At 42.1% G+C, this 22,960-nt stretch overlaps 1 protein-coding gene across 3 annotated transcripts in view; it reads left to right on the top strand.

The window, feature by feature from the left end:
- Positions 1 to 22,960, top strand: part of PKHD1 (PKHD1 ciliary IPT domain containing fibrocystin/polyductin) — a 475,556-nt gene that overhangs the window by 24,857 nt on the left and 427,739 nt on the right. For all 3 annotated transcript variants that reach the window (XR_005789774.1, XM_040473753.1, XM_040473752.1), the window contains exons 7-20: positions 1,203 to 1,281; positions 2,559 to 2,633; positions 3,305 to 3,369; positions 3,856 to 3,895; positions 4,738 to 4,808; positions 8,002 to 8,103; positions 9,585 to 9,680; positions 12,307 to 12,448; positions 15,538 to 15,652; positions 16,888 to 17,166; positions 18,175 to 18,264; positions 18,586 to 18,676; positions 19,565 to 19,707; positions 21,658 to 21,788. Coding sequence is in view for 2 of the 3 variants with exons in the window: in XM_040473753.1 (XP_040329687.1) it covers positions 1,203 to 1,281; positions 2,559 to 2,633; positions 3,305 to 3,369; positions 3,856 to 3,895; positions 4,738 to 4,808; positions 8,002 to 8,103; positions 9,585 to 9,680; positions 12,307 to 12,448; positions 15,538 to 15,652; positions 16,888 to 17,166; positions 18,175 to 18,264; positions 18,586 to 18,676; positions 19,565 to 19,707; positions 21,658 to 21,788 (1,519 nt within the window). In the remaining variant the exon portion in view is untranslated. The remainder of the gene's footprint in view (positions 1 to 1,202; positions 1,282 to 2,558; positions 2,634 to 3,304; positions 3,370 to 3,855; positions 3,896 to 4,737; positions 4,809 to 8,001; positions 8,104 to 9,584; positions 9,681 to 12,306; positions 12,449 to 15,537; positions 15,653 to 16,887; positions 17,167 to 18,174; positions 18,265 to 18,585; positions 18,677 to 19,564; positions 19,708 to 21,657; positions 21,789 to 22,960) is intronic.

Genomic DNA, 22,960 nt, shown 5'->3' with positions numbered 1-22,960 from the left:
ATTAACCAAAACTGCTCTCATCTGTTAACATTGTTTGTAATGCTGTAAGATTACAGTGTATATGGTTAAATTTCCTAATTATTTGGAAGGCACACATTTCCAGGTTGTGGGGTTGTTTGGTGAAATTGAACTACATCACCTTACTATGGTGTGCTTGCTTAAAACTTTGCCTCATGTAGTTCTACAGAACTGAGTTTAGGTGTTTTCAACTATGGAAGAAATCAGCTCATGTAGCATCCGGTAGGGGCCCCCAAACTCTTTGTGAAAGAGTGACGTCAGATTCCTTTCTCACCACAGATTCCTTTCTCACCAACTATGAACAGATTGGGTAGGGACAGTACCAAGAGTCCACCTTGCTGAGAGGGGGGGATTGCTGATGCCTGCACTTCCTCTTGAACTTGAACTCAAAAGAGGGTGTATTAAGTAAATACTTGTTACCTAGTGGAAATCCCTATGATTCACATAGAGGAGACTCAGCAGTAGAAGTCATCCATTTGTCAGTGGGCAAGGCTGACACCAACTGTTTGCAGGTCTTCAATTTGTTCTGTCTTTGAACATGAGCATAATTTTTGAATGAATGAGATGTGCAATTGCCCATCTTTATGCTGTAATTCTGTTCTATCTCATGCCTTTCTTTCTGAGTTCCCATCCATTTGGGTCATCCTTGACATTTATCTTTTGTCCTCTGAGATTTGGAAGAAAGTCTAGTATCCCCAAATACCCATCCAGATCATGTGACATGAACCTCCTTGGTTTTCCATATTAGCAAGTGCCCAGGGGAAAGTGTCATGAAATGCAGAGCACCCCAAGGCACCGTGTTCTTAAATCCCACGTTAGGTGATGATCTACACACAGCCAAGAGGGTAGAACAAGTCAGTGTGTGGAAACTGGCCCTTCCTCCCGAAAGCCTCATACTTCATAGAACTGTGGGGAAGACCTGTTCTTGCTTTTGTGTTCTGTACGTAGCTGATTGACTCTGTGATTGCAATAATTAGTTATTTTAGACTTTTTAATGTGTAATATTGATCACTGGATCATACTTGAGACTCCTTTCCTGTTGTACAGTTTGTAAAAAAGCATTAATATTCTGAGTCATGTCCAGTTTGGCTGTATTAAATAGATGGTACCAAAAATAAATTGCTTATGTTATAATTTACAGTATGAGTGAAGTGTGTTACATTTCAAAAATCTTCTTAAAACAGGAGAACTAATACATGTGTATGGTTGGATTATCACTGGAAGACCAGAAACCTTTGATTGCGATGCGGAGTACATTGATAGGTAAGTGTGTGTTAGTTTCTGTGTTCAACGAGTTACAAACATGCTGGATTGCTTCCTCAGACCAGCTTCCCCGATAGCAATAAATTGTGAGCAGTTGGCACAGAATTGCTGTTTTCTTTGCAGTTTATGGTCCCTGGTGAGTTGGGCTTCAGCAAACTTTGTTAATGTAATTGCAACTGGTCGATTAAGTTGGTCCATTTATTTACTGACAACTAGTCACTCTGGGCTCAGCGTGAATTGTGCTGTAACTGCATCTGTGGGTTTTCTTTTTCGATTCTTCCCCTTCTCTCCCTTGTTTCTCAGGCTGAAATGATTCTTTTTTTCTTTTTTTTGTAAAACGACATGTGAACCCCAAAGACCATTGTAACTTCCTTCTTGGGTTGGTATCCATTTGTGCATTTAGGAATTCTGTTAGTCTGATCAGAGGAAAACATGGAAGAAGGCACTGAGAGCCACTGAATTTTACTGTTTTCTGGGAATAATGAGGATGGCCAGACACTTTAAAATGGAAAGTGGTACTATTAAATCACGCGTGCTAGGGAAGGAAAGGAACAAGAGGCAATGTGTTGAAGTTGTGTTTCGGGGAGGCTTTAAGCAACTGTGATTTTGCAATATCTGAAGTAGTTATAGCCAGGCTTGATAAGGTAGAAGAAACCGAGTCTTACTGTAGCTGAGTGGATTCTATATACTTGTGTCTGGTTTTCCTTGTACTCCTAGAAAGGATGGGGGTATTGTCTTCTGTTCCATCTCTGTGATTCTGCCCTAGGTGAGGAGAACATGATCTGGCTACTCTCCAGATCTACATTTTTGGCATTAAGTAGTGGTGAACTTGTCTTGAAAGGAAATGACTCTTTCTGTGGAGGATACAAGCCCCAAGTACATCCTTAATAATATGCCACATTCACTGCTTGGTCCCATGTCAACCTTGGTCAGGGATATAACATTGAAAAGGGGAATGGAGGCATCGACTCCACAGTAGTTCTATGTAGACTCAATATAGCCATTGTGGGTATGATGAGGATTTTGGGGGAAAAGGGAAATGCTCTTTCTACAGTGTGAAGGTGTGGACCATGAAACAGTGCTATGCATTGCTTACCTTCAGACTGAGAGTTGATTCAACATCTCCTCAGGGGACAGGCTTTGGCCACCCTCAGTGATGCCCCATAAATCCAGAGAAGAATGCTCATAACAGTGTTTCCTCTGAGTTTTGCTAGGAATTTTTACTGAGAGTCTTACACTATTGTCTCATGTCTTTTTTACCCCATTTTTTTATCCAGTCCATTGATCTTGGAAGCTCAAGGAGACAACTGGGTCACAGCCTGCTCTCTTGTAAACAGGCAGACAGGAAGCTGGTGAGTCTTTCCTGCCTAATACATGCTTTTAGGTTCTTCCATGTGGGTTTCTCTCTGTCTGTCTGTCTGTCTGTCTCTCTCTGTCTCTCTCTCTCTCTCACACACACACACACACTCACACCTTTTTTTTTTTTTTTGAGAGAGAGAGAGAGAGAGAGAGAGAGAGAGAGAGAGACACCAACCGACCATGAGAGAATGCGAGCAGGGGAGTGGTAGAGGGAGAGGGAGTGAGAGAATCTTATGCAGGCTTCACACCCAGTGCAGAGCCCTACTTGGGCTCCATCTCATGAGCTGTGAAATCATGACTTGAGCTGAAGTTGGACATTTCACCTACTGAGCCACCCAGGAGCCCCAATAATAGACTTTTTTCTTTTTTAAGGGTTTTTCTCTCCTTGTTGTAAAGGTTTTGGAAAGAATGGAGAGGTCTGAAAAGAGGTTGGGAGCAAGTTAAATTTTGTCTCTCGCACTGCATGCTTGCCTGATAGCATATGTGTCAACAAGAACTCTAGTTAGTACTGTTCTAGTGTTTGCTCCCATGAACTCATTATGCCTTAAGTATTTACCAATTTTTGCTGGCCAACTCACCTTTTATTTTTTACTTTCCTGGCTAAAGAGTCAGAACTTCTGAGTTGTCTGATAATTCTCACCTCAGGTTTTGGTTCTCTCTCTAGCTATCCTCTTCAGGAAGACCATGGTTTTGGAACCCTGCAGTGCCGTGTGGAAGGCAACTACATTGGTCCGTTCAGGAAGTGGCATAAGTTTAAAGTCTTTTCTGTTTCTTTTTCTGTATCAGAAAAATACTGTTTCAAGAATGCTCACAAGCATGAAAAGAGTAATTACCATGTATTGAGAACTCCTTAAAAGGCTAATTTAATCCTCACAATAAGTGGATTGGTGAAGTTGGTAGAATTACTTTACTTTACTTTTATAGGTGAGAAAATTGTAGCTGGTAACCAGTAGAGCCAGGCTTCCCATGTTTAGTCAAACTGTGAGACTGCTGTAATTCTTATCTGCTTTACGCTACTACATTTATCCTTTTATTGTTGGAAGTCAACACTGATGGTGCTAAATCTGGGAGGTGTTTGTTCTGGGCACTCTTAATGAAATCACGGGTTTGGGCAGTCACTTGGTGATATCTGGAGTCCTTGGGTTTAGGGTAGCAATGGCCTGGCCCAGATGATACATGCAGACTCTTGTGTTAATGTCTTTCTTTTTGTTACAGGCTCCCAGAATGTTAGTTTCTCAGTATTTAACAAAGGAAAGTAAGTAATGAGGAGTAAGCAGATTTATTATCATTTTGTATTATCCATCTCTTTCTTGTTTTGCTTACTTTTTTGAACCCTTTATAATGGAAAATTCCAAACAGACAGATTAGCATAATGAAACCTGCTTGGTTTCTTTTACTTAGGTGAATATAATTGTGTCTTGAGGTACTGTAGATGTTTCAATGGGATGATGGCACAAAATTTTGGGAATTAGGTCTTAAGTAAAAAGTAATCTCATAATACTGTAAATTTAAAACAGAACATAGTTCCATGAAATGCGTTGTCTAGCAAATGCCTTCTTCAAGATGGAAAGGGTCCAATTTCATAGAGCTTTGGAGAGGAAAGTATGATTGTGAATGATTCCTGCATGCCTTACCTAATGTTCTGACACTATATAATTTGTCAGGTATTTTCTTTAAAAGTATGTTATCTAGCTGATATTAATCTCATTGTGGTGATAGTGACATAATTACCTGCAGTAACATAGCCCCAGATATGGAGGCTCTCTCTTTCTCTCGAATTTAGGAAGGAATAACCCTAATATCTATTGCATATCTACTGTAGGCCAACTCTTTACCAGGACCTTTCACATCATCATTCCATTTAATGCTTGTGACCCTGTGAAGTAGGTGTAATCATTGTCATACAAAAATTTTCTAAATCGCAAAACATACATTGCCTCATTGGTATCATTCTCTATTTGTCAAAAGGAACTGGTATCTAAACTGTTACAAAGATCAGGAGAGGTTGGCCCAATGATCTTCATTTTAGGCAGCCAATTTAAAAAATGCAATCTCAAATGATTTTTTTTCACCTAAAACAAAACTTTGTCTTGGAAGGTCCGTGGTACACAAGAATGCATGGCTGGTCAGTGCTAAACAGGAGCTTTTCCTGTACCAGACATATTCAGGTACAATTTTCCTTCTCCCTGTCCTCCTCACACCTCGCTGAATGTAGAATCCTCCTTCCCTTTTTCCTGTCCGTTTCTCTATGACCATGAACACCTGAGGCTGTCCCCACAGTGATGGAAGACCCTTCGGCTTTGGATGAGAATAAGTTGCTTGTGTGAGTGTCACATGTGGTTGCCATATTAAAAGAAGGTCGATCATGGACTTCTATGCAAAGTTTGTGGATATAAACTGAATGAAAGAAAGGAGGTCACCCTTGTTGTATGTTCTGAGAAATGATGGAAGAGCGATGGCACTGAAAAGTACAAAAGTGCATCTTTTCAGTTAGTTTAACACCTCACCTTGAGTATTCATCCAATAACTTATGACTTGCTGATATTGATGCTAAACTACAGTTGAGTATTCATCCAACAACTTATGACTTGCTGATATTGATGCTAGACTACAGTGTTGCTATCAGATGAGCAAACCTCCATACTAAAAAAAATGAATGTTGAAATTGGAAACTTGCATGAAATTGTGAATGCAATTCAGTAGTAGAGGGTTGATCACTAAAGAAGAGTACTTAGACTTCAGTGTTGAAGACAATCCCAAAGCCACTGAAGATATGTCTGTGAAGTAGGTGCAAATTCCAGGGGCAATAAGATCAACCTTTGCCAAAAGTGCAAGAAATTTCATAGGTCAAGGGGCAAATGCTATTTACTCTCTAGGTAGGATAATTCTGCAAAATCTGAATTTTGATCTCTGCCTTTTATTTAACATCTTTTAAAAATTAAAAAAAAATTGTTTTTATTTTAGAGAGGTGGGAACAGAGGAAGAGAGAGAGAATCCCAAGCAAGCTCCATGCTCAGGGTGGAGTCCGATGGAAGGCTCAATCCCATGACCCTGGGATCATGACCTGAGCCGAAATCAACAGTTGGATGCTTAACTCACTGAGTCACCCAGGCGCCCCTCCTTTATTTTCTTTAACCAGTATAGCTAGTCTTTTTGGGAGTAAGTTTGAAGAAGCAACTTAACTGGCTGGCCCTTATTGAGTAGTTTGAGTACATGCACTCTCAATATTAATTCCACTATGAGACAGTACTAGGCTCATTTTACAGATGAAGAAACAGACCCAGAAGGACAAAGTAACCAAAGGTCCCAGTGCCATAAAAATGCAGATCCAATTCAAAATCTTAGGCACGTAAACAATTTATGATGGGACGTCCACTCTCCTGGCCACCTGACCCCAAGATTCCTGGTGAATTTGCCTAACACTGTTGAACCAGCCAGATAGGCTGACAGGAATCTCTAATCACATAGCTATTTCATATTTCCAGTACTGATGTCTTCTTGGGATGAGAACTCCAGGCCAGAACTATTTTTTTAATGTTTATTTTTGAGAGAGAGACAGAGTGCAAATGGGGGAGGGGCAGAGAGAGAGGGAGACACAGGATCTGAAGTAGGCTCCAGTCTCTGAGCTGTCAGCACAGAGCCTGACACAGGGCTCTAACCCACGAACCACAAGATCATGACCTGAGCTGAAGTTGGACACTTAACCGCCTGAGCTACCCAGGCGCCCCCTAGAACTTTCTTATAGCTGAGGAGGCTATGGGAGAGGGAATATGGACAATTATAAAGGACACTGGGCTGAGCTCCCCAAGGGCTGGCATTCATTTGTTTACTTGATGATTTTGGTTAAGTCATTTAGCTTTCTGAGCTGTAATTAAATATCTATAAAGTGGACAAAGTGGTGTTTGTCCTTCTAACTCCAAAAGCTGTTGAAAGAAGTAAATGAGCAAGAGTCTTGGGATTCATCTGCGATTTTCCTCCCCTCTCTCTTCTCTAATCCACTCAGTCACCAGTTTCTGCTGGTTTTACCTCCCATCCATTTCTTGATAAGGTTTTAGATTACTTATTGCAATTAGACCCCTTATCAATTTCTTAAATATGATGTATCCATTCTATCTCTACAATCACTACCTCAGTTTAGAATCCCATCATCTTTTGCCTGGCATGCCACAATGGTTCCAAGGTGCCCCGATCTGTTCTCTGTCCCCTAAAGATCCATGTTCTACATCACCACCACCATTCTCTACACCACACATCTGATGCCTCTCCCTTACCACCCTCTAAAGGCTTCCCACTCTCAATAGGAAATGGTACCAGCCTCTGGTCTCTTCCTCATCTGCTTCTCCTGTTCTGTCTTTCCCATTCTAGCAACACGGAAATGGACCTTAAATGAAGCCTCTCTCCACAGAGGCTATCGTTTATTTAAACATCCTTTGCCTTATTTCTTTCCTTCACTTGGCCAGTTTTAATTCACACTTTAAGATTCAGCTCAGGAATCATTTCTAGAAATTTCTTTCTATTCCATAGACCCTAGCTCTATTCCTAATCCTCCCCTCTGCACTTTCATGTACTCTCTCTAATTGTGCTAGCCCAGCATGTCATAATTATACTATTTCATAGGCAGGAGCTTATATAAGAAATGCCCCGATAAAACCCATAACCATTCATAATTAGCTTCTTTGTGTCTTCAGTTTGTTGGAGAAGACAACTCCTGTTTCCCCTTGAGGGAATAGAACTTAGAATGGTCAAGTTTGGATCATAGGAGAGGAAAGGACCAGAAAATCTTACATTCTGGGGGATATGTGGCATATGACAGTGGGATTTTGAAGCAGTCAGGAGGCAGCATGGAAAAACATGTTTGAGGTGGTGAGTGTACACAGGGAGAAGAGCATGTGGGATGGAAGGAGGGCAAGGCTCCTGAAGATGGTGCAATTCATTCTCTTGCTTAGAGCAAACTGCAAACTCAAACAGGTGAACCAAGGCTTGGCCTGGTGCATCCAAAGCTGATTCCTCCATAACATAAAACCTACTGTTCTGTGACTTGTAAATTGAATACTTGAGATCTGGTGACAGGTTTCCTAAGAAAGCATCATGGTATGTAAGGATTTCTGCTATTAGCATGAGTGACTGCATCTCCCCTTCCTTTGAAATATTGATCCTGTATTATATGTATTATACATATTGTTATAGGTAAGTCCTTATTATATGCATTTTAAGTGACTATTACTAGAAAAAATTCCAACTATTGCTGGTCTTAGAAAGTGAAAGTAAGGAATACATTAGTGATAGCCTTCTATTATTATATTATCTGGGTCACATTCTATATTCTATGTTCAGAAGCTTACTTTTTTTTTTCTTTTGCAGAAATACTATCTGTGTTTCCAGAATCTGGGAGCCTTGGGGGAAAAACAGACATTATAATTATGGGAGACTTCTTTGACAATCCTGCCCGGGTTACCATTGCAGGTAACTAAGTTAGAATGGCTGAAAATAGTTCATAGTTTAAATGCTGTAGGAGATTATGTGTCTCTTATGGCATGCAGTGAGTGGGGAGAAGAAATTTTTGCCTCTTCTGACTCATTACGCCATCCTGCCCTAAGGTATTTTATCTGTTTGTTTGAGACTAGGTGGGATTGTAGTCCTGTAGGGACAGTTTATGGACATACTCCTAATTTACAGCAATTCCCAAACTGGTGCAGCCACTCTGGAAAACAGTATAGAGGTTCCTCAAAAAAATTAAAAATAAAACTACCCTACGACCCAGCAATTGCATTACTAGGTATTTATCCAAAGGATACAAAAATGCTGATTCATAGGGGCAATGCACCCCAATGTTTATAGCAGCACTATCAACAATAGCCAAGTTATGGAAGAAAGTCAAATGTCCATAGACTGATGAGTGGATAAAGAAGATGTTGTATATAAATACACACACACCATGGAATATTACTTGGCAATGAAAAATAATGAAATCCTGCCATTTGCAACAACGTGCATGGAACTGGAGGGTATTATGCTAAGTGAAACAAGTCAGAGAAGGACAAATGTCATATGATTTCACTCATAAGTGTAATTTAAGAAACAAAACAGATGAACATTGGGGAAGGAAAGAAAAATATGATAAAAACAGAGAAGGAGACAAACCATAAGAGACTCTTAAATACAGAACAAACTGAGCGTTGCTGGAGGGGTGGAGGGTGGGGGAATGGGCTAAATGGGCGATGGGCATTAAGGAAGACGCTTGTTGGGATGAGCACTGGGTATTATAAGTAAGTGATGAATCACTAAATTCTATTCCTGAAATCATTATTACACTATATGTTAACTAAGTTGGATTTAAATAAAAAATAAAAATTAAAAAAATTCATGGGTAATTCTCTTGGGTGTCCTCATCCTGGGAATGAAGAGAAGGGAAAGGTAGAGCTGTGTCTTCAGAAAGGTCCACTTCTACTGAAAAGACCACCCCTCTCCCCACCCTTCTCCTTAGTCCTCTTGATAAACTGGATTGGGCAGGCATTTGCTATGCAAATTCTTCTGGAATTCCATCTTGGGAAATCCTTTTGTGGTACCCATCTAGAACCTTTTATTCTGCCAGGTGGGAGGCTCTTCTGGCTGGTGACACCAAGGATGCAGGAAAACATCCTCACAATCTCACGTCACCTTTACTCTCCCACACTCAGCCGAGGCTTGTGCATTCTCAGTGAATGGCACTGCATTGCCTTGTTTTCTTTCTAATTACTGGAAGCTGCCCTATGCCCCGTTGCCTTACACTCTCCCTTTTCTGGCCTCCTTCAGTTGGTGTGGACAACTTTTGCTATGTTACTCACATCCAGTTCATTACCTTAGAATAGGAGCCTGTCTACTTCAGGATGGTCATGTTGTCCTGCCTCACACCTATATACCTCTCTCTCTCTCTCCATTTATCTAATTAAAAAAATTCTCCCCAGGCATTCCGTGTGATATTAGACATGTGTCTCCCAGGAAGATTGAGTGCACCACTAGGGCTCCAGGAAAAGGTGCAAGACTCACTGCTCCTCAGGCAGGTAAGGACGTTGTACAATGGCCTCTAGTTACCACCAGGAGGGGCCGGGAAGTGGAAATAAGTGTTTGCTTTCTCAGCTGTTTGACTGGTTAGCTCAGTGAGCTCTGGGCCTGTGATACCACTGTGAGGACTTTCCTTTCAGAGAGCTTCTTGGCTTTGTTCCGATGTTTAGTGACCCTGCACTTCTGGCCCCAACCAAATGGCCAGTGGGGTTCAGGGGAGACCTGATGCATAAAGTATAACTGCAAAAGGGGCACCTGGGTGGTTCAGTTGGTTAAACATCCAACTTCAGCTCAGGTCATAATCTCATGGTTCGGTCCATGAGTTCGAGCCCCATGTCAGGCTCTGTGTTGACAGCTCAGAGCCTGGAGCCTGCTTTGGATTTTGTGTCTCCCTCTCTCTCTGCCCATCCTCCACTCATGCTCTGTCTCTCAAAAGTAAATAAATGTTAAAAAAATTAAAAAAGAAAAAATATAACTGCAATCAAGACATTGCTGTAGCTACTGGTGGAAACCCCAAAGCTGCCTCGCTCCATACTGTGGTCAGCTGTGAGCCCATTGGCTAAGAAGACCAGAGCATTAGAGTGTCCTCTCCTGTGCCCATAACAGCAGCACTAGACAAGGCCAGGGAGTGGGGCAGAGTGGGGTGCATTTAAATGCTGTTTCTTCTTCCCTGTGGGTGACTGTCTGCTTCTTTGAAAAGTAGTGATGTATCATGCCTTTGCCTCAAGTTTATGCCTGAAGTGGGCAGAAATGGGGGAGGCAAGGTGGCAGGTTCTACTTGTTCCTTTCTGTGTAAAGCTTCTGCATCAGGGCTGCAGCTTAAAAGCGCACCATTGGAACACTTTTCTGGTGAGCGTTAGAACTGCAAGCTCAGGCGTAGTTAGGGACTAAGGGTGGTTGGTGTGTTATGTAGCCTGGAACCACAGGCTGCACGTCTCTATTCCTTACCTGCCCCATAAGGGGCTGACTTCATGGTGAAACCACAGACAGTGAGCTCAATTCCAGAAGTTTGGCACGTACAGGGAAAGTAACCCAGCAGGGGGAGAAACCTTTCTAAAGAAAGGCCATTCGAGTGTGAAAATGCATGCAAAAGCTTTGGCTTGAGCATTCTTCAGGTCCCAGATCTGCAGTTTTTACTCAAGGAGAGCTCCCATCCAAGGGAACAAAACTACTGAAGCAAGTGCTGGAGAGAATGTGTGTTTCCTGTCAGGAAATAGAGAGCTCTCCCCTCCTTCAGTGCTTTAGCTGCTTGGGTAGTGGTAGGATAATTAGCTGAATGCAGCTGTTCTTGGGAGTTAACGTCCTTTATGAAGACCTTTTGAAGTTTCTTCTATGAAAGTAGGGCAAATTACTGCGTAAAGCAGTGGTTCTCAATGGTCCCCAGGGCACATTTGGCAACAACTGGCTGTTACAGCCAAGATGGTGGTGGTGGTGCAGCTGGTCTCCTGAGTGGAGGCCAGGGTTGCCCAGAACATCTTTCCATGCACAGGGCAGACATCACAACAGTTATCCACAAATCCAAGTAGTAGATTAAATACGCTCTTATTTTTCTGCTTGTTCCTTTTCTATTTCCTTTTTTTGTTGGATTTAACAGGGAACAACAGTAGTAGTTTAAAATAATAATAATTACCACAGCTATCTTTTATTGAAAACTTACCATATTTCAGGTTCTTTGTGTATATACTTTAGACTCCCTAAGTCTTTTTTTTTTTTCGCCAGAATTGTCAAATTCACTCATTCCCCCTCCCCCCAGGTTTATTGAGATACAATTAATGTATAACTCAATCTCCCTTAGTCTTTAGTGTGTTATCTCTATTATTGACCCCATTTTGATGCTCAGAGAATGAAGGCATTAAGCAGTTTGCTTGCTCAAAGCCACAGGTCTAGTAAGTGGCAAAGCTGGAATCTGAATCCACACATGTATGATTCCATAGTGGCACCCGCAGTCCAAGTTAGTATGCAATATTGATTGTACGTGTACCTCTGGTGTCAGAGTTTGCTTAATATAAAACACAAATTAGTAAGTAAAATATCATTAAAAATATCACATCATAGCTGTACGGCACGTAATTTGTTCCATGTGTGAGTCCACAAATTGGGGCCGTTACATGAAAAAATTTAAAGATTGCCAATTTTCTGGGAACAAAGGGTTGTAGGGAATAGTGTTCCCAGGTTGAACTAGACCTTAAAATACTGCAACTCTCTCCTGAACAAGATAAATCAGAGCCCAAGTTCATGTTGTCCTTCTGTACTCCATCACAGCATTTGTTCGCTCTGTCAATTCTCCACAGGACTGGTTTCTCGTTCCCTGACACTCTCGTTAGAAAAGACTCCCTACTTGTCTCTGGTCCCTTGAAAATATTTCCCAATATTTTTTTTTATCATTGCTTTTTATCAAGTGTATCTTTCCAAGAGGCTAAATCCTACACCAAGCAATATTTTCTGTTTTCTGGAACATTTGTGTTATCTATAGAACCTCTCACATGACTGCAACATCTGGGTCTCAGTTGACTCACCTCTGTAGATAGTAGCTGGATCATCTTCACTGTGTTATCTGAGGTAAAGTATTTCCCCAAATGGAGGATGAAGGTCCTCTGATGTTTCTGAGGTATACTTGTCTTACAGGCAATCGAGGGCTGCTTTTTGAAGTTGGAGATGCTGCTGAGGGCTTGGATCTGACTGCAGCCACTTCTGGGTACTGGTGGCAGATTGTCCCTAATGCCAGTTCTCCATTTGGATTTTGGTCAAAAGAAGGGCAACCCTTCAGGTATGCTGTAGGAAAAGTGGGAGTTTATATCAAAAGTGTCTTTACTAACCTAGGTGAGACCAGGAGATAGGTAAGCAATGAGGTTTCCAGGGGAAAAACTCTAACACCCACCAACTCAACAACAGTTTGATCAATATTCTCAACTAGTGTTGGTCATGCTGGTATAGCACAAGCCTTTTTAGGTACATGCTGAATTTTGATCATTAGGTAAAATTTATATTTTCTGCAAGTCAGTTTATAGTCTGCTTTGGATATGACTAGTAATTGGAACATTAATCTGGGTAAGCCAGGGTACTTGGATGAGAGCACTGTAAAACTTGCTGTAGGTACGTGGCTAAGACATGAAACCAACATCTGGCTGATGCCAAAGAAAGAAGCAAGCATATGCTTTCTGGTCATATGAGGGAGCAAAGGCTAGAAAGCAAGCATGTCTGCTGGAACAACTACTCAGTGCCAAAGGTCAACCCAGTGGCTGGTGAATAGCAGGGGAAGCTATTATGGGCATTGTTTTCTGTAGCAGTGACGGCAGTGTGATTATGGTATTCCTGTTAGTGTTGCTGTGAATATTTTTAATCACTTTGAGGACCTGGCTGAAATGTGTAGTTTCCTAAAGTGGTCTTAAAAATATAAAAAGTTGAGAATTGCTTAGACACACTGTTTCCTTAGTGTACTCTCAGTGTACATAGAGGGATGGATCCTTGACAGTGTGATGGATTTCTTCTCTTTCCAAACCTCCTCTCAAAGAGGTTGGTCATGACCCCTGAATGGGAATTCCAGCCATTCTGTGCCTTCCTCCAAGGATTTGGCCATTTTAAATTTCAACTCAGTTGTGGAATGAAAGACTTTGTTCCCTGTTCAGGGAATCTCAGACCTTGAAGAAGCCAAGTAGGGAAGAAAATCTGTGAACAGAATAGTCTCTTGTCCCAGAAGCCTTACTAACTGGGTATTTAACCACCAATGCATAGTTTTAAAGTGGCAATTGTTGTGGTCCCTTGTGGCATGCAATGATACATCTTTATCATGGTTTCTGAGAATCATCAATAATGTTCAAAGGAAAACCTTTCAGCTATATTCAGTGTGTGGGGGAGTGTTAAGGAGAGAGACCACCTCAAAATACAAAAGAACATTTGACTGTATGTACCTCCTGCATGGAGTGTCTCTTTAACTGCCATTTGGAGGAGCCACAAATCAGAGTAACTCTTTCCATTCTCTTTGTCCTTCATTTCTTTACAATTCAAAAATTTAAAAAAATTGGCATATTAATTAATTGATAAATTATTATATTTATGGACCTTTAAAGCAGTTATTTTCAAAATGATTTTCAGAAAATATTCTTGGTATTTATTGAGATAGTTTGATCATTACTTAGCCGTATCTGTCTCTACTACTAAGGTCACGAGTTTATCTTAAACATTAAACATTTATGTTTCATAAAATTGCCTGCAACCTTCTTCGAAGTTGTAGGTTATGTCTGTTAATTTGGAATTGTTGACACATTTAGTGGACTTTTCTCTGTGGGCCATAATATTTAATTAGAAAAATACTCTCTGTAGGTATTGAGGTTTCTGGTAAACTCAGAGCAAATCTGCCCTCTTTTTGTGAGATAACATTTAATTAGTAGACCTTCAAACAATTAAAAATTATTTACTGATAACCTACATTAAACACAACATTGTGTTCAAAGAGGTTTAGAAGGTCGAGGGGCACCTGGGTGGCTCAGTCGGTTAAGCGTCCGACTTTGGCTCAGGTCATGATCTCACGGCTTGTAAGTTTGAGTCCTGCATCGGGCTCCATGCTGACAGCTCAGAGCCTGGAGCCTGCTTCAGATTCTGTCTCCCTTTCTCTCTCTGCCCCTTTCCTGCTTATGCTCTGTCTCTATCTTTGTCTCTCTCTCTCTCTCTCTCTCTCAAAAATAAACAAACATTAACAACACCAAGAATAGAAGGTTGAGAGCAAGGTCATTATCTTGAGGAATGACTAGCCTTGTCATGTGCACATTCAGCCAACAGAGCAAGGCAAGACAACATGTCCTGACATTCCTCAGTGTATCCAGTGTGTCTCCTGATCTTATTCAGTTCAACTGATATATATTGACTTACTACTATGCTCTAGGCCTTTGAAGACAAGTTAGTTCATGCGATGCCACAACTGAAGATGTATTTATAGGTCTAGTTTGCAGATGAGGAACTATAGTCCTTGGTAGGTAAAGTGCTTTCCTAATGTTAGAAAATTATCTAATATTATATACAATTATCAAGTAGCAGAACTAAGCTCTGATTTTTTCTGATTTCAAGTCTTGTGATTTCTCCACAAGTCTCCCATGCTTCATTATGCACATATCCTTCTTCACCCATAGGAATATATTTTAAAGAGAGCCACCAGTCTGTGAAACCTCACATAAACACCTGCTTCTATGACCTTGATGTCCACCATGAGGGAGATAAAATAGAAGCTTTTCTTAACATTATTTGGGGTTATTTTAAGCCTATCACTTTACCCCCTTCATAAAGAACTGCAAAGTGTTGTCCACAAGTCAAGTAAGATTATTCAACAGGAAACACATTTGATAATTTGTGATTGCCACTTACAGCTATGCATATGCACACATGTGATGCAGCTAATAACTGACTTTAGCCAGAGGAGTGATCTAATATACCTCATGAAGTATGATATGTTGGAGTAGGAGACAAGAAACCAAGGTTCTGGAACAAGTCAGAGCAAATTCTTATTGGTGATCTCTTTATTTCTAATAATAAGAATAATATTTCTATTGATTGAGCCCCTACAATCCACTAGCTTTTAGTAAATGCTAAGCCTCCAGACAGTCCCGTGCTGCGGCTGCAACTTTCCCAAAGGTACATGACTGTGAAGGTAGTCATGGCCACTGCGAAGAGATGTGTTGAGAGAATGATTAGCAGGTGCCACAGGAATAGCTGTTTACAGAGTACTCTGGCCACTCCTGTGGCACAAGAGTCCCGTGTTTCTTCCTCATCGCCATAAAGAAAAATAACGTACAAGGGCACCCACTTGTCGGGTCAGTGATTCAGGCATTGGTTGCTCTCACTTCTCTGTGTTTCTCTGCTTTCCAGAGCACGGCTCAGTGGATTCTTTGTGGCTCCAGAGACCAATAATTACACTTTCTGGGTCCAGGCTGATGATCAAGCTTCCCTGTACCTCAGTCAGTCAGAGGACCCAAGGACCAAGGTATTCACCTTCCTCTTACTTTCCTTTTTCTTGTCCCCAGTCTTTCATTCTTAAAAAAAAAATACTAAAGCTCTCATATTCTACTAATAGTTGTAACATGCTACTAAGCAACCAGGGATTTTAATGTTTTGTTTTGTGGAGGGAATGGGCTTATTTTTTGTTAATTTAAAAAAATTGAGACCTAATTGATATGATTTTAATTGTTGAAAATGAATTTGGTTGAATGTGTTGGCACATTCATTAAGCACTTACTCGAAGCCAGGCATTAAGCTGCATTTTATATACCTTGTCTCTAATCTTTACAGCATCTCTGTGAGCTGAGTATATTTATCTCCATTTTCCAGATAAGGAAATTGAGGTTTGGAAGTGGCCAATCCAGGGTCACTTGGGTCATAAGAGGCATATTTAGGGCTCAAACTCCTATCTGTTTGATTCTAAAACTTGTGCCTTTTGCACTGATTTTTGGGTAGAGATGTAGCCAGTCTTATTTAGGAATTCCCTGATCAGCTTTGAAGAATAAGAAAAAGTGCTTCGGGTGCCTGGGTGGCTGAGTCGGCTGTGTCCAACTCTTGATTTCAGCTCAGGTCATGATCTCACAGTTCGTGAGATCGAGCCCTGTGTTGGGCTCTGCACTGGGCATGGAGCCACTTAAAAGATTCCCTCTCCCTCCCTCCCTCTCTCTCTCTCTTTCTCTCTCCTTCTCTCTCTCTCCCTCCTTCCCTCTCTCTCCCTCCTTCCCTCCGTCTGCCCCTCCTCTGCTCATGCTTGCTTTCTCTCTCTCTCAAAAACTGCTTCTAACAAAAAGCCAAAATTCAATAGTGCCATTGACAAAGAACCACATTTCCCCCTTAAATTATTAACATGCTTCTATGAAATTGCTTTGCTGATTGGCTAGAGAAACATAGTAGATTCTGATGTGGTCAAGTCCTTCTAGGTTTCTCAAATGGCTTAGAACTATTTTGTCCATAGCATCATGTAAAGCCAGGTTTTCAGGTTGGCTCTCTCTGCTCTATACATGGCCCATCCAGCCTCATCTGAATACAGTTTGATAGAGAGACAGAGGGGGGAGTGGAGGATCGTATACAACCACAGACATCAGTGTGACTGAGCTAACTTGTTGGAAACGCAGACAATTCCAAAGACCCTATTCGTAGCTGTCCAGACATTTGCTAATTGAGAAAAAAAATGCTCATAAGCTTCATAGTTCTGATAGTGACATGCTTATTGGGCCACAGGTGAAAGTGGCCTCCATCAGCATGGGCACTGCTGACTGGTTTGATGCCTGGGAGCATCATGGGAATGAAGGGACCTGGCAGCGGAAGACTCCCAAATTAGAGCTGGTTGGTGGCACCAGGTACTACCTGGAAGCAGAGCATTCTGGGAGAGTCCCCAGCAGGGGAATGAAAATTGGTGTCCAGATCCACAACACCTGGCTGAACCCCGCTGTGGTCAGCACTTACCTCCGGGAGAAGCATCAGATCCGAATCCGTGCCCAGAGACTTCCGGAAATCCAGGTTTGTGTCTCTTCCTTGTCCTGTGGGGTTAGAGTCGGGCTGAACTCTGGAAGGAGCATAGTCTTGTCTAGTGGAAGGATCACTAGCTGGGAGCCAGGAGACTTGAGATGTAATGATAACTCTGCTCCCCATGAGATAGGATATCTATCCAATAGGGGTTGTGAAGACATCTAAGAAGAAAATGCAAAGTCTTATTATGAATATAACTTTACTCATGGTCAAGTTTCCAGGTAAGTCCTCTTTTGGAAATGTTTTCCCCAGTGTAGAGATACGGTCCTCCCAACATACACACTTGTGTAGGCATGCACATATGTGTACACACACAAGATCCCATTGCTTTTACAGATTCAGGCCCTATTTACCCATAGGAAAAGATGGTGTTTTCTACATCGACTTTGCAAAGGTCAAGGTTTTCGGGTCTCTCAGATGTGCCCCATATTTTTGTTGAACTACCTCAGTGTACTTTCAATTCACTTTTTGGTGTACAAAGATGAGTCAATATGGACTCTGCTTTTGAAGCTTACAGTCTAATAGTAAAACATGTACACAAATAACCACAGAGTGAAGTAGAAAAGAGCAAGTGATATAAGAGGATAGATTTTACTTCATAATAAAAGTATAACGTGCCTGTCAGGGAACACACTAGCAGCAAAGCAGAGACTGAATAAGCGTCTGAGAGAGTGTGGTGTGCCATGTGGCTGCTCTTGCCCACCAGGCCACCCCCTGGAAAGAGTGATGGGTGAGAAGGGCTGAAAGGAGGCCATTCAGTGGGAACATTTAAGTCTGGCACCCTACAGAAAAGAAGGGGAATGGATGAACAGGGGGATAGACATGGGAACGTTTCCATTCGGTGATGACACTTGATCCCTAGATATCTCTAGGTGATAGTGAGTTTAGACAAAATTGAAATTATAAATAAAAGGAGATAGCAAGCGGAGGAGATATATCCTGAGTTTCTCTGGCTTGATTAGCATATGTCATTCAGTCTTGTCACTCTTGACATTTTAGATGCTGACTCTGTCTGGCAGAAGGAACTTCTTCCTTACGTGGGACAATGTCTTTAGCCAGCCAGTCCCTGAAAATGCCACAGCCCATCAGGTGGGAAACTTCTTTCAATAATGACAGGTGGGGGAACTGGGGGTGGGTGTCTTTATCCCCACTGTATAAACTCTTGACAGTTTAAAAAAATTTTTTTTTAATGTTTACTTATTTTTGAGAGAGGCAGAGCATGAGTGGGGGAGGGGCAGAAAGAGGGGGAGACACAGAATCCGAAGCAGGCTCCAGGCTCTGAGCTGTCAGCACAGAACCTGGCATGGGGCTTGAACTCACAAACCGTGAGTTCATGACCGGAGCCAAAGTCGGATGCTTAACCAACTAAGCCACCTAGGCACCCCTTGATAGTTTTTTTTTTTTAAACAGATTCAAGTAGCTATTGAGAAGTTACTTGCAGTCAAATGCCAACTGGAACCCCTTTCGGCCAACATCCTACTCTGGCTTGGATTTGAACAAGGTATGCGCTGTCCTTGGCTTGACAAATGCAGATCCTCTTCTCTACCGTGGTCTTCTCTTTTTATTCTGTAAAATGGGAACAATCTTCATTTCCTGCCACCAGAGTCAAGAAAAGATATGGAAAGTGGATTTGGACCCTGAGTGGCCAAGAGAGTGATTACACACGTGGGAGGAAGCTCCTTGGTGTGGGTGCCAGAGAAAGAGAAGGCATTCGCGGTGAGCTGTCAGGTGGAGCTCAGTACTACCCATTCCATACGGTGGGGGAAGGCAAACCACGCATGCGGGAACAAAATCCCTAAAACGGCATATCTTATTTAATTCAAAAAAATTTTTTGTTTATTTTTGAGAGAGACACAGACAGTGTGAACAGGGAAGGGCCAGAGATGGAGCGAGAGAAAGAATCCCAAGCAGGCTCCACACTGTCAGCGCAGAGCCCAACATGGGGCTCGAACTCACAAAACAATGAGGTCATGATCCGAGCTGAAACAGTCAGATGCTTAACTGACTGAACCACCCAGGCACCCCAAATTGTATCCCAATAAAGAAGTTGTTACGTGAAATAGTCGTCTTAGCAAATTCTAAAAATGTGAGAGCATGTTTTTAAAATGCTAAGGTGAACTAAATTCCAGTCAGCATTCCTTGTCTCTTTGCTTCTCAACAGTTTTTCATGTCATGGTACATACAGAAAATGGTAATAGATGTTTGATGCTCTGTGGCAGGCAGAAAGGGGTTCTTAACAGCAGGAGCCTTTAAGCCCAAGCCTGGCCCAGTTCACCCGAGGGCTGAAGGGCTGCTGTCATGGTGCACTCATAACCCAATTCCTCTACACATGTCAAGAAGCTGTCTTATTCAACATTTATGCCTGTCTTCCTATTTTATCTGCATCCAGGTCCAGAAGGTTCCAGCTTTGAGGGGGACCTCACCAGTGCGACAGAGCCCTACTGTGGGAGATTCAGCCTCCACCAGCCTCGACACCTTGTCCTAACACCCCCGGCTGCCCAGAAGGGCTACTGGCTAGATCGGTACACACACGTAAGTAGCAGCCATCAGGGTGCCAGGTGAAGTGGGTAGGGAGGGGTTGGCATTATTCTCTGGCATTGAGATTGGTGAAGCAGGAGCATGAAAGAGTGATTGCCATGATTTGCCCAAGGCATTTTGGGATGAGGTTCCAGGTTTCTTAGCTGCTTTTTCAAGTGGTGAACAGATACTTCTGGTTCTTATTAGTTAGATGCCTTTGTCTTAGCTGTGAGACCTATGGACGTTTTTATAAGCTCCAGTATTTTCTTTGCTCACTAGGCGGGAGTGCAGACTCTGTAGTCAAACTATTTTTGTTTTATTTTATAATTTTTTAATTTTTATTTAAATATTTAAATATTAAATTAAATTAAATGTTAAATTTTATTTAAATACTAAATAATTTTTATTTAAATATTAATTTAATTTTTATTTAATTAATTTGATTTAATTTATTAATTAAATTTTTATATTTAATTTAAAATGTTTATTTTTGAGAGAGAAAGAGAGAGAGACAGAATGCGAGTAGGGGAGGGGCAGAGAGAGGAGATGACACAGAATCCTTAGCAGGCTCCAGGCTCTGAGCTGTCAGTACAGAGCCTGATGTGGGGCTGGAATCCACAAACCATGAGATCATGACCTGAGCTGAAGTTGGACACTTAACCAACTGAGCCACGCAGACACCTCCAGACTATCTGGTTTTGAGTTTTGACTCTACCCCCCTATATGTCCTCAGCGTCTTGTTTTAGTTTACTCCTCTGTAAAATGGGTAGTGGTAGGGTCTAGAATTGTGTTGAAGATTGCATGATATAATCTACCACTGTGTGCAGTGGTTAGGACCTAGTTAATGCTAGTTACTGTTATTTATAGTTATTTTGTTTACTGATGGATTGACCAGCACACTTCTTGAATAACTTCAATCCCTTGTGTCAAACGCTGCCATCTTTCATGAAAGAGTGCAGCTTGTTTGCTCTTTGGGCCCCTGAGTGAGCCCAAGGGGGTGGCTGAACTCATGGCAGTACTTGGGGGTGGGTGGCAAGAGGATTCTCTTTCATCCCTGAAATCATATCATTCTCCAATACTCATCAAAATTCCATCTCCGAGAGGCACCTGGGCGGCTGGGTCAGTTGAGTCTGACTCTTGATTTCGGCTCAGGTCATGATCTCGTGGTCCATGGGTTCGAGACCCATGTCAGGCTCTGTGCTGACAGTGCAGAGCCTGCTTGGGATTCTCTCTCTCCCCTCTTTCTCTGCTCCTCTCCCAATTGCACACATGTTCTCTCTCAAAATAAATAAAATGAAACTCCATCTCTGATCAGTTTCAGTGGGAGCTGGGACTAGATGGGCATCTTTTGGCTTCTCCTCTACAGTAGAGGCTCCCAAAGGGGCAATTTTACCTCCTTGGGAAAGGCTGGCAATTATGGAGACATTTTTGGTTGTCACACCTGGGGAAGTGCTACTGGCATGCAGTGGCTAGTTTCTAGGGATGTCACTAAACATCCCACAGTGCACAGGACAGCCCCCTCACAGAAAGGAATTATCCAGTCCAAAAGATCAACAGTGGAAAAATCTTGCTATAAAGTCTCCCCGGGGCAATTTTATTGAACTCAGAAACCAAGGATGCCAGTGAGTTAGAGTTAAGGAACTGAAGCTCAGAGAGGGTAAGTGACTTGCTCAAGGTTGCATAGGTAACTGGTCAGAATAGGGGTTTTTCTCATAGAGATACTCTAAAATCCGAACTTCCTAGCCCAGTGGTAGGCATTTAATAACTCTCTGTGGAGTAAATAACAATTTATTCTGATTATGTCTTTTTTTAGTGAGACTAGTAAACTTCGGGAGTAGAGGACCTGGGATGGCTCTCTCACCACACGAGGCAGGCTTCTAGGGAGGTGGACTCCCTTCATTACTCATTGCTTGAATGGCTACTTCTTGCACTAACAGAACTCATGTGCTTATTTGGTGTCCATAGTTGTGCATTGCATACAGAGGCCACACGACTAACATCCTGAAGGTGACCGTGGTTTTCACAACTGACTTTCAAAACTTTGTTAAGAAGAACGCCACCTGTGACTGGAGTCTCGTAGGGACCAGTCCCAACAGGTAGTGAATCTGTGGGGAGGTGTGGTGGGAATTCTTCCAGCTGGGATCATTAGCTCTCTTGGGGACAGTGGTCCACGTGAGGTACTAACGATCTCTTAATTTAGGCCTTGGATGTTAAAAATTTTTTTTTTCAATGTTTGTTTATTGTTGAAAGTGAGGGAGCATTTGTGGTGGAGGGGCAGAGAATGAGGGAGACACAGAATCCAAAGCAGGCTCCAGGCTCTGTGCTGTCAGCAGCGAGTCTGGTGTGGGGCTTGAACTCACCAACAGTGAGATCAGGACTTGAGTCGTAGTCAGAGGCTTAACTGAATGAGCCACCCAGGTGCCCCTTGGGCCTCAGATACTAAATAGGGCTTCCAAATTCATTTTATTTGACTAAGAGGTTTAAGAGTGGTTAATTGTTAGGAATAGAATACGTTTTAGAAGTGCTCTGACACTTTTCATAGGGATAGAATCATAGAACATATCTGGAAGAGAGATTTTTATTTGATAAGATTTTATTTTACTTTATTATTTTATTTTATATGTTTGTTTATTTTGAGAGAGAGAGAGCAAGTGGGCAGGGGAGTGGCAGAGAGAGAGAGAGGGCGAGAGGGAGAGAGAGAATCCCAAGCAGTCAGTGCAGAGCCTGACATGGGGCTCACAAACTGTGAGATCATGACCTAAGCCAAAGCCAAGAGTCGGACGCTTAACTGACCGAGCCACCCAGGTGCTCCTAGAAGAGATTTCAGAGACCATTGCTTGAAATTACAGATGAGAAAAATTGGGACCCAGAGAATTTGGGAGTCACTAAGATTCGTACAGCGAGTAAGCAAAGACTCTGGAATAAAACTCATGCATCTTTGATCCCTTGATTCAGTGTTCTTTCCATATAACTCTTACGGGTTTTGTAAGTGGTTTTAAACCTGAGTGTGTCCAGGAATGTTAGTCTTCTCTGAGGTTATAGCCTAACATATACCTGCCTAAGATACCTAATTATACTGTAATTTGAAAATGCTGACATTGAGTGTCATGAGCAAACGATTGCCTTGAAGTGTGTCTCACTTGTGTGATATCACAGGCTGAGCCGAGCCTGTCTTGGACAGGAGGCTTGTACCTGGGGCACACAGGACTGTTTGGGTGCAGGGCTTCTTAGGGTGTCTCTCCTGGCTGCACAGTCCCCAGGCCCCCAG

Source organism: Herpailurus yagouaroundi, unplaced genomic scaffold (assembly GCF_014898765.1).
Source record: "Herpailurus yagouaroundi ecotype Mexico unplaced genomic scaffold, PumYag 139, whole genome shotgun sequence".
NCBI classification, from domain to species: domain Eukaryota; kingdom Metazoa; phylum Chordata; class Mammalia; order Carnivora; family Felidae; genus Herpailurus; species Herpailurus yagouaroundi.
Note: the sequence above shows the minus strand (reverse complement) of the source record. Positions and strands in the feature narration are given on the sequence as shown.